Source organism: Xiphias gladius, chromosome 22 (genome assembly GCF_016859285.1).
Source record: "Xiphias gladius isolate SHS-SW01 ecotype Sanya breed wild chromosome 22, ASM1685928v1, whole genome shotgun sequence".
Lineage (NCBI taxonomy): Eukaryota > Metazoa > Chordata > Actinopteri > Istiophoriformes > Xiphiidae > Xiphias > Xiphias gladius.
The window spans coordinates 20,303,273-20,316,176 of record NC_053421.1 but is presented as its reverse complement, the minus strand read 5'-3'; the positions used below and the strand labels follow the sequence as shown (position 1 = coordinate 20,316,176).

General features: G+C 40.1%; 1 protein-coding gene and 1 long non-coding RNA gene across 2 annotated transcripts; both read right to left on the bottom strand.

The window, feature by feature from the left end:
• Positions 1-1,840: 1,840 nt before the first annotated feature.
• LOC120784798 lies at positions 1,841-7,180 on the bottom strand. Its single transcript, XR_005706494.1, has 3 exons — positions 7,034-7,180; positions 4,465-5,321; positions 1,841-3,027 (listed from the first exon to the last, which is right to left on the bottom strand). It is a non-coding gene; the product is annotated as an uncharacterized LOC120784798 (long non-coding RNA).
• A 1,214-nt stretch (positions 7,181-8,394) lies between these two features.
• Positions 8,395-11,722, bottom strand: LOC120784797 (zinc finger protein 436). Its single transcript, XM_040118894.1, has 3 exons — positions 11,545-11,722; positions 10,771-11,264; positions 8,395-10,226 (listed from the first exon to the last, which is right to left on the bottom strand). The coding sequence occupies exons 2-3, from the start codon at positions 11,228-11,230 to the stop codon at positions 8,842-8,844; spliced, it is 1,845 nt and encodes a 614-aa protein (XP_039974828.1). The 5' UTR covers positions 11,231-11,264; positions 11,545-11,722; the 3' UTR covers positions 8,395-8,841.
• Positions 11,723-12,904: the final 1,182 nt, after the last annotated feature.

Genomic DNA, 12,904 nt, shown 5'->3' with positions numbered 1-12,904 from the left:
TAGGTAAATGTAAGGCTTTATGTTTTGATTTGTGCATGATCTGCAGTGGAATCTCAGCCATTGTAGTGTATCTATATCTGCACTTGTTAAACATAATGCCACTGTAAACATTCATATCATTTAGCTGTATGTCAGAATCTGAGGAGGAGAAGGAAAGAGGATTGGGAAAATTGGTGCAGGAGAGGAAAAGAGTACAATGCTGCAAGGAGGGAAGGAAAGCATCATGCCATAATCATCTGAATATTAGGGAAAATTGGACATGGGAAAGGCGAAAATTGGATATGGGAAAGATTTCTGAGGAGCAGTGAAAAGCCTGAATGCATCAAATGTGAAAACAATGACCGATATCAAAACGGATGGAAACAAATGTAGGCCCCTCTGGATAAATCACTGCTGTAAAATATCCTTTAGAGGTTCTAAAAGCCATCTTCAGCAGACAAATGACAGGGTCAGAGGTCTTACACAGGGAGCACTATCAGCTGAAACAACACTGTTGATGATGGAGGAGGAGGTATTGTGTGCTTTATAATGGGACATAAAAAACATTTTCTATATGCAATGCTGACCACAGGCTTATTCCATATCATAGCTCTAACAAATGGCCCAAACTTCAGAGTGAGAGACATTTCCTCAGCTCACCTATTCCCTGAAGCATCCTTTCCACAGCTATCCATTTCCCCCTGGTGCCTCAAGAGAGGAACTACTGCTGTTTCACTGCGGCCTTTCAGAGAGAATTAATCGTTCGATTCATCTGCTCTAAAGCTGATGTAGGCCTCAAACTGTGATGTATCCGGCAATCAGATGCCAGAGGACGAGATACAAACACACTGCTCGGAAACAGTAAACAGTAACACCTTTATTTATCAGGATGCATTCTCTGCTGCCCTGCTTTTGTGTGCTGCAGTGCCCCCCCCCCAATCCCTGGATCATATTTGTCCATCTGCCTGCCACACCAATGGAACATTCCAAAAACGGCTGCTGTGCAATCTATCTCAATTTTCCAAATCTATTAACTTTCTTTGTGTGGCCTGCCTCTCCTCGAACCAGATCTTTAAAAACCGTGGTTGTTCAACAATTATGATAACTGCAACAGGGGGAATTAGAGGATCCACCCATTCATCTCTCTGCCCCTCCTCCACCCAGACATGACGCGGCTAAATGAAAAATGGACATGCTTTAAGAAGTATTGATTTGAGCTTTAAACAAAGGTACAGTCAATATTATTTACTCCTAAATATATCTTTGTTATCTGTGCTGGAGCCATAGTTACTGTTCTGTCCTCGTAATTGCGGACATAAAAATAATAGAGCAATTCCCACTGAATTGACTGAGACAGGTTTCGCTGTGGCCCTTGTCCTAGTGATGCATATCCTGGGTGTAAATGAATGTGTGAGCAAGGTTTTCCTCTGGTAGCTGCCCTATTTGAGGCAGATATACAGTATATTCTGATCCAAACAGGCAATAAAAGGCAAGAGACACAATGAGATTAAAAAAAAAAAAATATCCTCATTATCTCCTTTTCATGCATTTAATTTTTAAAATTCTGTGTTCCTTCTCTTAGAGGTTTGTCATGTATTTAGTTTTGGATTTTTATTTTGAGGGTGTTTCTTTTGAGATATATCTTCAGCACCCTAGGATTTCTTTTATCATCCAAATTTGGAAAATCCAAAATTGTTTTAACATAAGCATGTCCAACTTCTTCCTGGCAAAACAAAACTCGGAGTATCTTAAGCTAGTCTGTTGTTTATCTTTTTGCAAATACACTCAGACAAATGTGGTAAGTAAATAAAGTATTATTTATTTGCAATTTTCAGAATACAACTTTCCAAAGCTAAAAGGTGGTAAAGGATCATGTAAATATGCTGCAACTAAAACTTGTTTTATTTCCATATCTCACGGACATAAGTAACCTTCCAGTGTACAAAACCTTTTTCAACAAATCTAACTGTACAGTTTTTTATATATGCTGTATTCTATAAAAACATGCTTCTTTGTGTTTGTAGTGAATCATTTGTAAACAGTAAGCCTCAGTAAAAAAGGAATAAACAAACTGCTGAAGAACTATCAATGGAATTTCTTCATTATTGCTTTGCAATAAATGCCTTATGGGTTAATTATTTATTTATTATTCAACCAGTTAAACTATTAGTGAACTATGCCACTATGTAGGGAAATGTTTTGCACGTATTTCTACTCAACTTGTATGGCCATCAGTGTGGATAGATACATGGGTGGTTGTAATGTGATCCCTGTATTTGAATCTGTTGTTGCACAACTTGCAGCTTTTCTCCAGTGTGTTGTTTTGCATGTACCTGCAGTTCCTGCAAGCTGGCCACACTTAGCCCAGATTCAGCACACTGACTCATCTTCAGATGGATCCTTGCTGATGAAGCTCTTAACACATCATGTACAACTGAAGCCTTCCCCAGATTGGTAATGGGTTTGTTTTTGTTTGCTTAAAGATCCCCTGAATGCAAAGGGCTTCCCACATTTGGAGCAGTTGTAACGTTTCTCACTTGTATGCATGCAAACCTGTTTATGCAGAGGGCTCATCTCAGAGATTTTGTTTTTTTTGTGCACATCACACTCATACGGCTGGAATCTTGAGTGTATATTCATATGAGTCCCCTGTCCCCTGGACTTACAGAAACCCCCTCTACAGTCCGAGCATTGGATGTGCCCCTTGAAGATATGAACTGATATGTTGCCAACTCTGACAGTGATTCTTCAGGTTCTTCAGGTAATTAAAGCTGCGTACAGACTGGAAATTTATGGAGTTTCCTGGGCAGAGGAGTTTCTTATGGACTGTGAAGTACATCAAAGTCTGGGAAATAGGACTGCACTGAGGACAGATAAGTACTGGAGAGTACTTTAAGGACTGATATCTAGAGGACATTTGGCTAACTATACCATAGTGCTCATTTCAGTGATGATACCTGAAATTCTCCTGCAGGAAGCCAAGCTCGGTGAAGTGGACAGTGCAGTACAGACAAGGGTGAAACTCTGGAGTGTCCTGTAGATGTAAGGCTGGAGAGAGAGAGAGAAAAAAAAAAAAAAAAAGAGTGCACCACTGAATAACTTGGAATTTAGTGGCCATGACAGTATTTAAAAAGTGGGTAATAATTAATCAATTCATGGTAAGGAACGAGGTAAAGGAGACATCCCCTGCCTATATATACGCACACACTTAAAGGTCTTTCTAAAAACTACCCCTTCCATCCATATTTTCCTGGAGCTCACCACTTTCATCATAATTCTTTGCGCGGCAGACAATTTACAATGGACAGGAAAAATACAGTTTCATTCTTAGAATGGCATTGTGCAAATTCTAACTGTTTCATATTATTTCACTGACTTGTAAGTGCTAGTGAAAGCATGCTGGTGAGTCACCTACAAGACAAACTGCAAAACTTGTATCAAATATCAGTTCTGATATATAGTACTTGAATGTTTACAAAATAAAGCCATGTTCATTTTCATTTCGGAAAAACTGGGCAAAGTTGCTTACCTGCTTTTTATTCAGATGAAACATTAAAAACTTGGGATGGTGAAGTGATCATGATGAGGAGCTTAAACCCTGGAAATTTTATGTTTTTTTGTTTTGGTTTTTTTTTTAAAAATACGCTGCAGCAATAACTCAGGAAGACTGTTTGTTTTCTGGTTCAACAGCAGTTTATAGATCCGGGTCCTTGACCCTGCTGTTACTTGGAACAGTAAACTTTAGTCTTCTTAGTCAAGCTACTCTTCAAAAAGTTGAGCATATCACCAGAAAAGGAATCAAATTACCTAACTGTCCATGTTGAATCTCATCTGGAGAAACAACTTTACACTGCTCAGTTTTAAAGGACACCACAACCCAAGATCTCTGTCTAGCAAACAGATTTACTTGAGGTCTTGTGTAATTGTGCATGGTTTAGTGGTGATGAAGCAACAGTTGCGGACTTCGATGACAGGTATTGACTAGGTACTGACGGCTTCCAACAGTCTGTACGAATTTTCCCTGGTTTCATTTTAAGGTTGGCAGCAGACTACTGCATGTGCCTTGCAGCAATGACAGAGAATATATACCTAAAACGTGATAGTTTTAACTATGCAGAGATTGAATGTTTGCTACAGCAGCAAATAAATTTAAAAAAGCATACATTTCTTCCTTAACTGCCAGAGTTTGGCCTTTTATTAACTTAAATCTGATTAGGTGAAGGCACAGGACAGTTAGGTTATTATAACAACTTATTTGAAATTTAGTTACCATTATTCTGGAATTTAAAAAAAACAAAACAAAGACAACATTTTGTAAGGTTCAATAATCAATGGAAATTGTTAACAAAACTGAATTCTTAAAACAAATCGTCTGAGCAAGAAATTAATATTCTATTGAGTAAAAAGCAAGCTTTTAAAAACTCTTCAATTAAGCATTTCTCTGCACTGAGGAGAATTAGTAAAAAATTAGGTGAGGTGCCTTACTTGTGTTGCATCCTGTTGCCTCAGCTTGTGGTGTTGCCTCAGTGTCCAGTTAAGCATGGCCCAGAATCTCCTTTAACAAATGCCTCCAGGCCTTCGAATTACCAATTCCAAAACCTTGTCATGTGGCAGATTTCATGCATCTGAGGGTCTGGTGGCTCCTCTTTGACTTGTTTGCAGTCAACATCATTCCAACTCATGTTCTCCTATTCATTTTTTAACTCTTCTCCATTTTGTCCAGAGCAATTTATGGGGCGTCCTCGTCCTCTTTTTGCAGACCTGATCATGTTGTTAATAAAAGGCGTGTCCCTCACGGCGCTGTAAGGTATCTTTCTTGGGTCACCCTGGTCCCTTTTTGGTGCACTTAATTTGGTTTTTCAGGGGAATTTCTCCCCCAGTTTGTAATGCTTTCTTTTTAGTGTGTCCACATCTTTTTGCAGGCTTAATGAAGTTTTTAACAAGAGGGGGTCCCTTATTGGGGTGTAAATGGTCACCCAGGTCCCCTTTTGGGACAGTTCCTTTTGTTTTTCAGGGGATATTCCTCTAGAGTTTGCAAACGTTTCTCTTTAGGGCATCCTCTTTTGTTTATGGTAATTCGACTTGTAGGAAAGTCAATTACAGTTTGTACAGTTTGATTTTTGGGCTGACCAGGTGACTTGGGACAAAAGATTATTTCGCTGGCCACAGATAGTTCAGTCTTCTTAGGGCAACCTGGTTCCCTTTTGAATGACAGGATCTTCATCTTACCTTCCACAGGAGTGTTCTCATTGGTGTGTGCAGTCTTTTGAGGAGGCTGAAGTCCCGTCCTGGCAGACTGGGTCATACCTGCTGCGTTCCTCTTGAGTGTAGGAGGAAATTATCTATAGTCAGGGAAGTCAGAAGTCAGTGCACGCTTACCAAAACACCTGCTGCTATACAAACAGGAAAACAATTATAATAGAATAATCTACTAGAATTTCAATTAATCTATGAGTTTGACTTCATATTGTCTGTAATTGTAATGTCATATGTAAATATTTATATTACTAACAATGTTTGACTAATGTTTTCTGAAAATGCACAGAGACTGCTGCTATGTCATTACCTTATCAGCAGTTGAAAGAACTTTAAACCAAATGTTGTTTGGGAGTAAAAATCACTCAGCCTCTTAAACAGAACTGCTGTGCCCAGGGAAGTTGGGATTTAAAGCCCATCTCCTCCTTAGAGTGTCTTAGAGAAATGACCAAAATGCCACTAGAGGTCTCTGCATCTGTGGTTTTATCTCTATCTTGCTGTAGAGACTTGCTGTTGTACTCTGTTACTGTTGCTGAGATCATTTTAATGTTTTCACTAACGATATAATTAATAAAATCACTGGTGAGCCTCAAAGCTGTTGTAGTTTAAGCAGTAGAGGCAGTGTTTGCTACAAGTCTGACTCTCACTTTTAGTTTCTGACTATATAACATCTCCAAAGTGCTCACAGTCAAATACAAAAGACTTTTTATAACTAACCTTACCACCAAAAGCAGGCAAAAGAAAATATTTAAGACGTTTTTCTGAGAAACTGAATTTAATACTTTTTAAGACATTTCAATACCTCCATTTACCCTGCTTTAGCAATGAAACGGTAAAGTCTATTGAGAAAATCACTTATTTAGTGTTTTATCTGGTGATATGAGTAAAGTGAACTGACCTTTCTTCGAATGAGGAACTGATAAGGTGCTTTCGGCATACCTAAACTTTTTTGGGGTGAACGTTAACACTTGTCTCTCGAAGGCACCATTTATCTCTAACCTTTAGCCGTCGCTAATTTTGACAAAATGCTAACGGCTCAATGACCCTGTTCGCGTCTGTTGTTAGCTACGTTGGCGCTAGCCCAGTTTGTACCGCTCATGTATTCGTATACATTCGGGTTACAGAGGTAACCATCAGCGTTTCTACCTGATAATTAACCAGCGAAGTTTTAAAAAACCGACATGGTCGTTTAATGGTCACCGCTGGTTTAACGGTATTTTCAGAATCCTTAAAGAGTCTTCTAACCATCTGGATGGGAAAATAATCCGTCCACTGCACGATTTAAAAAAAAAAAAAAAGATTCATTAACCTTTTTCATTGGCGGTAACTCTGTTTCCTATCCATAGCAAGCGCAGCCATTTTTGTTTTGATTCGGAGCCAGGGGCGCAACTTGGTAAAAAGGTTAATTATCTTTTTTAATCATTCAAAGAAATAATAGTTATTGTCATACAGACGGTTTGAATAGTCTTTGGGGATTCTGGAAGTACCTTCAGAACAAGGTAAGTGTTTTTGAACAACCTTCTGGATCGATTACTCGATCACAGGAGATTAATAGGTAACTATTTTGATGATCAATAAATCATTCCGGCTATTATCAAGTACAATGCCACATATTCTCTGATTTCTGCTTCTCAAATGAGAGAATTTGCTGCTGGCCTTTGTTGTAATTGGATATATTTGGGTTTTTGGGTGTTTTTGTAGAAACTGATTGTTTCCCACAAACTGGGGCTTCGTTAGCTAGCACTAGCTTGTGTTCGCACTGCATCAGCCCCAGTCTGAGCCTCGTCTAAGTTATTACCAGTTAGTGTGGTCCAGTCCGCTTGTGTCCGCCTGGTTGTAAATGTGTGAACGTCTCCGAATCCAAAACTTATTCGTTTTAACAATTAAAAAAAACAACAACAACCTCAGAACTTGACGAATCGTGGTCTGTTTACCTGACGTTGAAGCGACGCAGACAAAACTGTCAAATTAGCGCGTCTCCGGCAAGTTTTGGAGGCGTGCTCCCCGCAAAAAGTAAGGCTGGGCACGTTTTTCAACATACCCACCTGCCCCTCGCGGGCGGAGCTTCCACGTTGAATCCGCCCCGCCGGGACACACCGTGTGCCTTGGATCAAAGCTTTCCGCCGTTTTCAGTAAACCCGGCAAGACGTTGTGACGTTGGGGATGTCACACACGTGTAGTGTGCTTCCAGGAACATAGAGGGGGGGGCTCCCGATAACATGATAAAAACGATTTATGGTCCGTTAAAAGCAGTGGTAGAAGCAGTACTCTGGTCTCGTACTTGAGTAAAAGTAGCGGTGCCATGCATTCAAAACTTTACTCAAGTAAATGTACAAAATTATTAGCATCAGAATATACTAACAGTACCCAAAGTGAAAGTATTCATTATGCAGAATGGCCCATGTCAGAAAGACATATACAGTATAGTATATTATTGGATTCTGCATTAGTGAGTAAGCATCACTAATGTTGCAGATGGTAAAAGTGGGGCTAATTCAAAATATCTTATGTATTACTGGTATCTTAATCCATAATAATACAGAATTTCTTAGATGGTTATATTTTGTATTAATACTCTTAATCTGCAAAGTAGCTATTAAATTACTTTGTACAGTGGTACATGTACAGCACTTAAGCAAGTGAACTTAGTTACGGTCCACCACTGGTGCAAAAAGGTATCAAACATATTGATCAACTCATAAATTGAGAAAATTTGTGTTATACATTTAACCTGCTCAATATAGGTAAAGTAGTGAACCGATTACATGCAGAATAAGCTAAATTCGTAGCTGGAAGACTAACAAAATACCACTTGCTTTTCCAAGATAACTGGGAAAATAATTACTGTAAAAAGGGAAAAAATAATAATCCGTCATTTGATGTCTGTTTTGTGAAGCAGAAGTTGAGTAAATAAATCCCCAAATTTACTAATCCTGCTTTCAAGAGCTTGTTTTGAAAACAGGTCTTTCTTTGTATTCAAAAAGACCTATTAAAATCTGCCAGTAATCTGTTGAATCTGTTTTTCTCAGCATTTTTATACAAGCCAGCTCTCCAGTTTAAATTTCTGGTGTTATACAGCCATCCTTATTGTGGGTATTCAACACTTGAGCACAAATGCTTCAAATAATTTGGCCACTCCCAGTGACTTAACACACAGTGTTCATGGATTCATCATATAATTTATTATATTGTTAGAGATAATACAGCATTGAACAGTGGTGAAAAAACAACCCATTATCTGCATGTCCCACTGAACTCTGCCTCATATCAAGTCCTCAAGCCTCCATTATAATAGTGTCTTGCACAGCCAGTCTAGAGCTACTCTGGAAACAAAAAAACAAAAAAAAACAACAAAAAAAAATCATACAAGACCTGGGATAGTGCTGTAGAAAAGTTCCATGCAACTAACATGAATTATGTGTTTCAATAAATTAAAAGAGTCATCTGAGTGAAGAGGGTTACAGAAATTTCATATAAATAATTATCTACAAATGAGTTTCCACTTTTACACATTCATTTAAAAAAATCTAGTAGTAGACTGTATACAGCTCCCATAAATACAGTATTAAATCAGGACTAGCTTATTTACAATCTTCTCAAAAAAGCTCAGCGACATTTAGCCACATGCCCAGAAAGATGGTGAGAGCGAGCAAACCTGCGGAGGCAGTTGGGGCAGGAATATGGCTTCTCCCCTGTGTGGGTTAACATGTGAGTTTTCAAGTGGCCTGACAAGCGAAAGCTTTTTCCACATTCTTGACATGTGTAGGGACGCTGGTTAGTGTGACTCCTCCTATGCTTGCCCAGATCGCCGGAGGAAGTGTAACGGCGGTGGCAGTCTGGACATTCGAAGGGCTTTTCCCCAGAGTGTATCCGCTTATGCTTCACCAGGTCGCCAGATTGAATGAAGCTCTTGTCACATTCAGTGCATTTGTAGGGTCGCTCACCAGTGTGGGTGCGTTGGTGGTTTCGCAAATGTGCAAGGCGAATGAACCTATTTCCGCAGACTGTGCAGTGGTAAGGCCTTTCTCCGGTGTGTGTCCGCAGGTGTATTTTCAAAGCCCCGAGATCTCCAATCTTCAGCCCACAGTCCCCGCACTGGTGAGCTTTCTCATTGGTGTGGAGTTTGGTGTGAACCCTCAGGTTCCTCTGGGTGTTAAAGTTCTTCCCACACACATTGCAGTGGAAGGGTCTCTCACTGGAATGTGTCCTCAGGTGGAGGTCCAGACTTGACTTAAATCCAAACTCCTTTCCACATTCGGCGCAAGAGTATTCCTTCTTGCCAGAGTGTGTCGTTAAGTGGCACTTGAGGTGGTGTGATCTTAAAAAGGCTTTCCCGCACACCTGACATTTGTACGGTTTCTCCCCTGTGTGTATTTTCATGTGCTGCCGCCAACCGCTGCGCTCCACGAACCTCCTGCCACAGTCTTTGCAGACAAACGGCCGGTCTCCTGTGTGGGTGCGCATGTGATCCTCCAGGCTTTGAGGTGTGCGCACCTTCTTGCCACATTCTGGACACTGCACACCAGTGTCCAGACAGATTGGCTTATCCTCGGGTTCTGCGTTATCTGGTTCATGGCACAAATGAGGGCCTTGGCCCCAGGTAGCTTTGAAACTCTTCCCACAGTCAGCGCAGCTGAGATGCCCTCCCCTGGTAACCACAGACATGTTGTGCCAGCGCTGACAGTGATTCTTCAGATTCTTCAGGTACTGGAAGCTGCGTGCACAGGTTGGGCAGGGGTGGAGCCTGCGGGGAGGGGCAGACGGATGGGCTTCACGTACATGGACCCTAAGGTGTACTTTAGAGTTAAAGGTAGTGCTGCAGACGGTGCAGGTGTGCTTGGGAATGAGGTTTAGTGTGCGGCTTGAGAGGCATTTTTTCAGTTTGTCAAGATACTGTTTCTGATGGACCCACTTGACATGCTTCTCCAAGAAGTCCAAGTCAGTAAAGGAGACAGTGCAATGAGGACATGGAAAGAACTCAGACGATGACTCTAAGTAGGAGAGAAATATACACACAGAAAACAGAGAAGATTAAAAAAAGGGATGAATTTATTATTTTACACTTCGCTGTTATACCGACAATTTAAAATATACTTATTTATAGCTATGAGAAACAAAGTAAGGCTCTTGTAGATATTAGACATGCACTTCTTTTAGGCCAAGATGATTTCTGAAATATTCCCAACATATCATCTGACACTGAGATTCCTTTATGTAAGAAGGTAGATACAAATGCATAACAGAAAAATGGTTGCACATGCCTTTCTTAAAATAAAACATACTGGATTAACTCTCGATCGTTTATCAAATAAACAATTTTGACACGTCTACTAATGATAAAGTAATTGAAATTGCAGTTCCACACGTGGAAAAAATAGTGGCCATCTGTGGAGCTCTATTACACTTATAATAATGTGCTTTGTATAAACGTTTTTAAGATTAAATTGGCTACATCTGCCAATGTGTTAGTTTAACCAAAAAAGAACAGGCACCAAGTACCCAGGTATTGTGTGTTTTTTACAAACTGTCTCCTACCTGTGTAGACCTCCTCTCCGTCCCCATAATCTTCCCGGATGTTGTCTGCATCCTCTGCCTCCTCCTCACTGTCTCTTTCCTCTTTGATCCACGACCCTGACTCCTCCTTGACAGCAGCTCCGGTGAATTCATATTCCGCCTGACGGTCAGAGTCACGCTCGTCCTTTACGTGTCCCTCTTGATGGTGATCATCTGACCTTGATGTCACAGTGTCAGGCTTAGTGTCCAGGCAGCTTGAGGCGTCGCCACTGTGCTCCTCACAGATCTCCTGTGCATGTGGTTCCTCCTTGATTCGGATGCTGAGACCATCTCCATTAGTGTAAACTTCGCTGGAGTCCTCCTCCACCAAACCATCCAGCTCTGATTCCTTTTCAGGTTTAACTATGGCCACATCGTGTTGTCTCTCCCCTACCTTTGCTCTGTTTAGCAAAGCCTTCTTCTTAGCAGATTTCATCTTCATGTAGTCACCATTAGGATTTCGCCTTGTTAGTTTGCTGTGGATCAGAAGAACACAATTAATGAGGCGAATATCTTAGAGGGCAAAAGACAGCTACGCACAAGGCAGTGTGAGCAGTACCAATACAGACACAAGCGTTAATCTTCTCCATTTTGTCCATCTTTGTTATCTAACGTTAGCATCCTAGCTAAGCTGTACTATCGGCAGCACTAGCCTAGCAGCGGTGCTAGCACTGTGGATCATTTACTGCGGTCTCCTCGCAGCTATGCGGCTGTCAGTGTCATTCAGCTGTTGCCCGCTTTGAAGAAAAGTCCTACCGTTTTTCAACGACACGATTCAGCCAAAGTTGCTCCTAGACGTTTAGGCTGACTTTCGGTGACTGGCTGCATCGGTTCGTGGTGACAATAACACAGGAAGAGCACCGCACTTCCTCAGGTTCTGGCCAACCAGCTCAGACCGGTCACGCTCAGGTTACGGCCCACGGTGCAATTAAAGTCACAGCGGCCAAAATCCCCGTACCGCGCCGGGCGCGCTGCCGGGCAGTCGTTCGCCATGTTTCAACCCATTAGGCTGAGACATGAGCGTCTCGAACCCATCCCAGTTTCTGAGAGTCCGAGGTGATGCCACATGTCTTGTTTTGTTTGAGCCACGGTCCAAAATCGATTTTCTAACAATTTATTTTAATTTATTTTACTGTGAACGGCTGAATTGAAGCCTCAAGTGCGAGGATTTGCTGCTTTTCCTTTTAATTATTTTAACAATTGCAATTTATTTATAATCATTTTCAGGCTTTGGAAAGTTGGATGGACAAACAAGGCGGTGTAAAGGTGTCACTTTGGGCTCTGGGTAATTGTGATGGCATTTCTCATTATTTTCAGAATATTTAGTAAAGAATCAATCGATTAATCAATAAAATTATCAGCAGATTTATTCATAATTTAAATAGTCATTAGTTGCAGCCTTATATAAAATTACCGTCACCTGAGTGAGCTACTGCTGCTTTTATATCAGTGCATCAGTAATAATAATCTAATAATATAGTATATAAAAGTATTACACTCACAGGTGACATTTTTCTGTGCTAAGTACTTTAAATACTGTAAGTACATTTTCCTGATTATACTTACATACCTTTGCTTAAGTAACATTTTCCATGAATGACTTTTACTTGAAACACATGGAAATCAGACTCTCAAACACCAGATGAAATTTATAGCATTTTATTATTACTTATATTTCATTCTACTTATTTATCTGTAATTTATTATTTTTTTAATATTTGTATTACTTAATTATATTTTTAGTCATGTTTATCTATTAAAAAAATCATTCTTATATGTACTTCCTTTATGAAATACCGTCATAATTCTGATCTCACAATTTCATATATTTTTAGATCTTAGCAGTTACATTGTTTGAAATCTCACCAAAATGCCAGTGATACAGGGTGTTCAAAAACATTTTAATTATCCAACTTTAAATTATTAAAAAATGAAATATATAGATTATGGCAGCATCATTTGTATCAACATCCCAGTTGTAAACATTTATCTTGTTGGTCTCATGTCCTCAACATGCTGTTGGACGTGAGGATTTTAGCACTGTCCTAAAATAGTATCAGTAGTACTAACAGCTTGATTTTCTCCTCTGTACACACACACACACACACACACAATA

Coding starts and splice junctions, on each gene's coding strand:
- LOC120784797 (XM_040118894.1), bottom strand. CDS start 11,230: ATGAAGATGAAATCTGCTAAGAAGAAGGCTTTGCTAAACAGAGCAAAG. Junction 10,227..10,770: donor CGGAGAGGAGGTCTACACAG/GTAGGAGACAGT, acceptor TCTCCTACTTAG/AGTCATCGTCTGAGTTCTTT.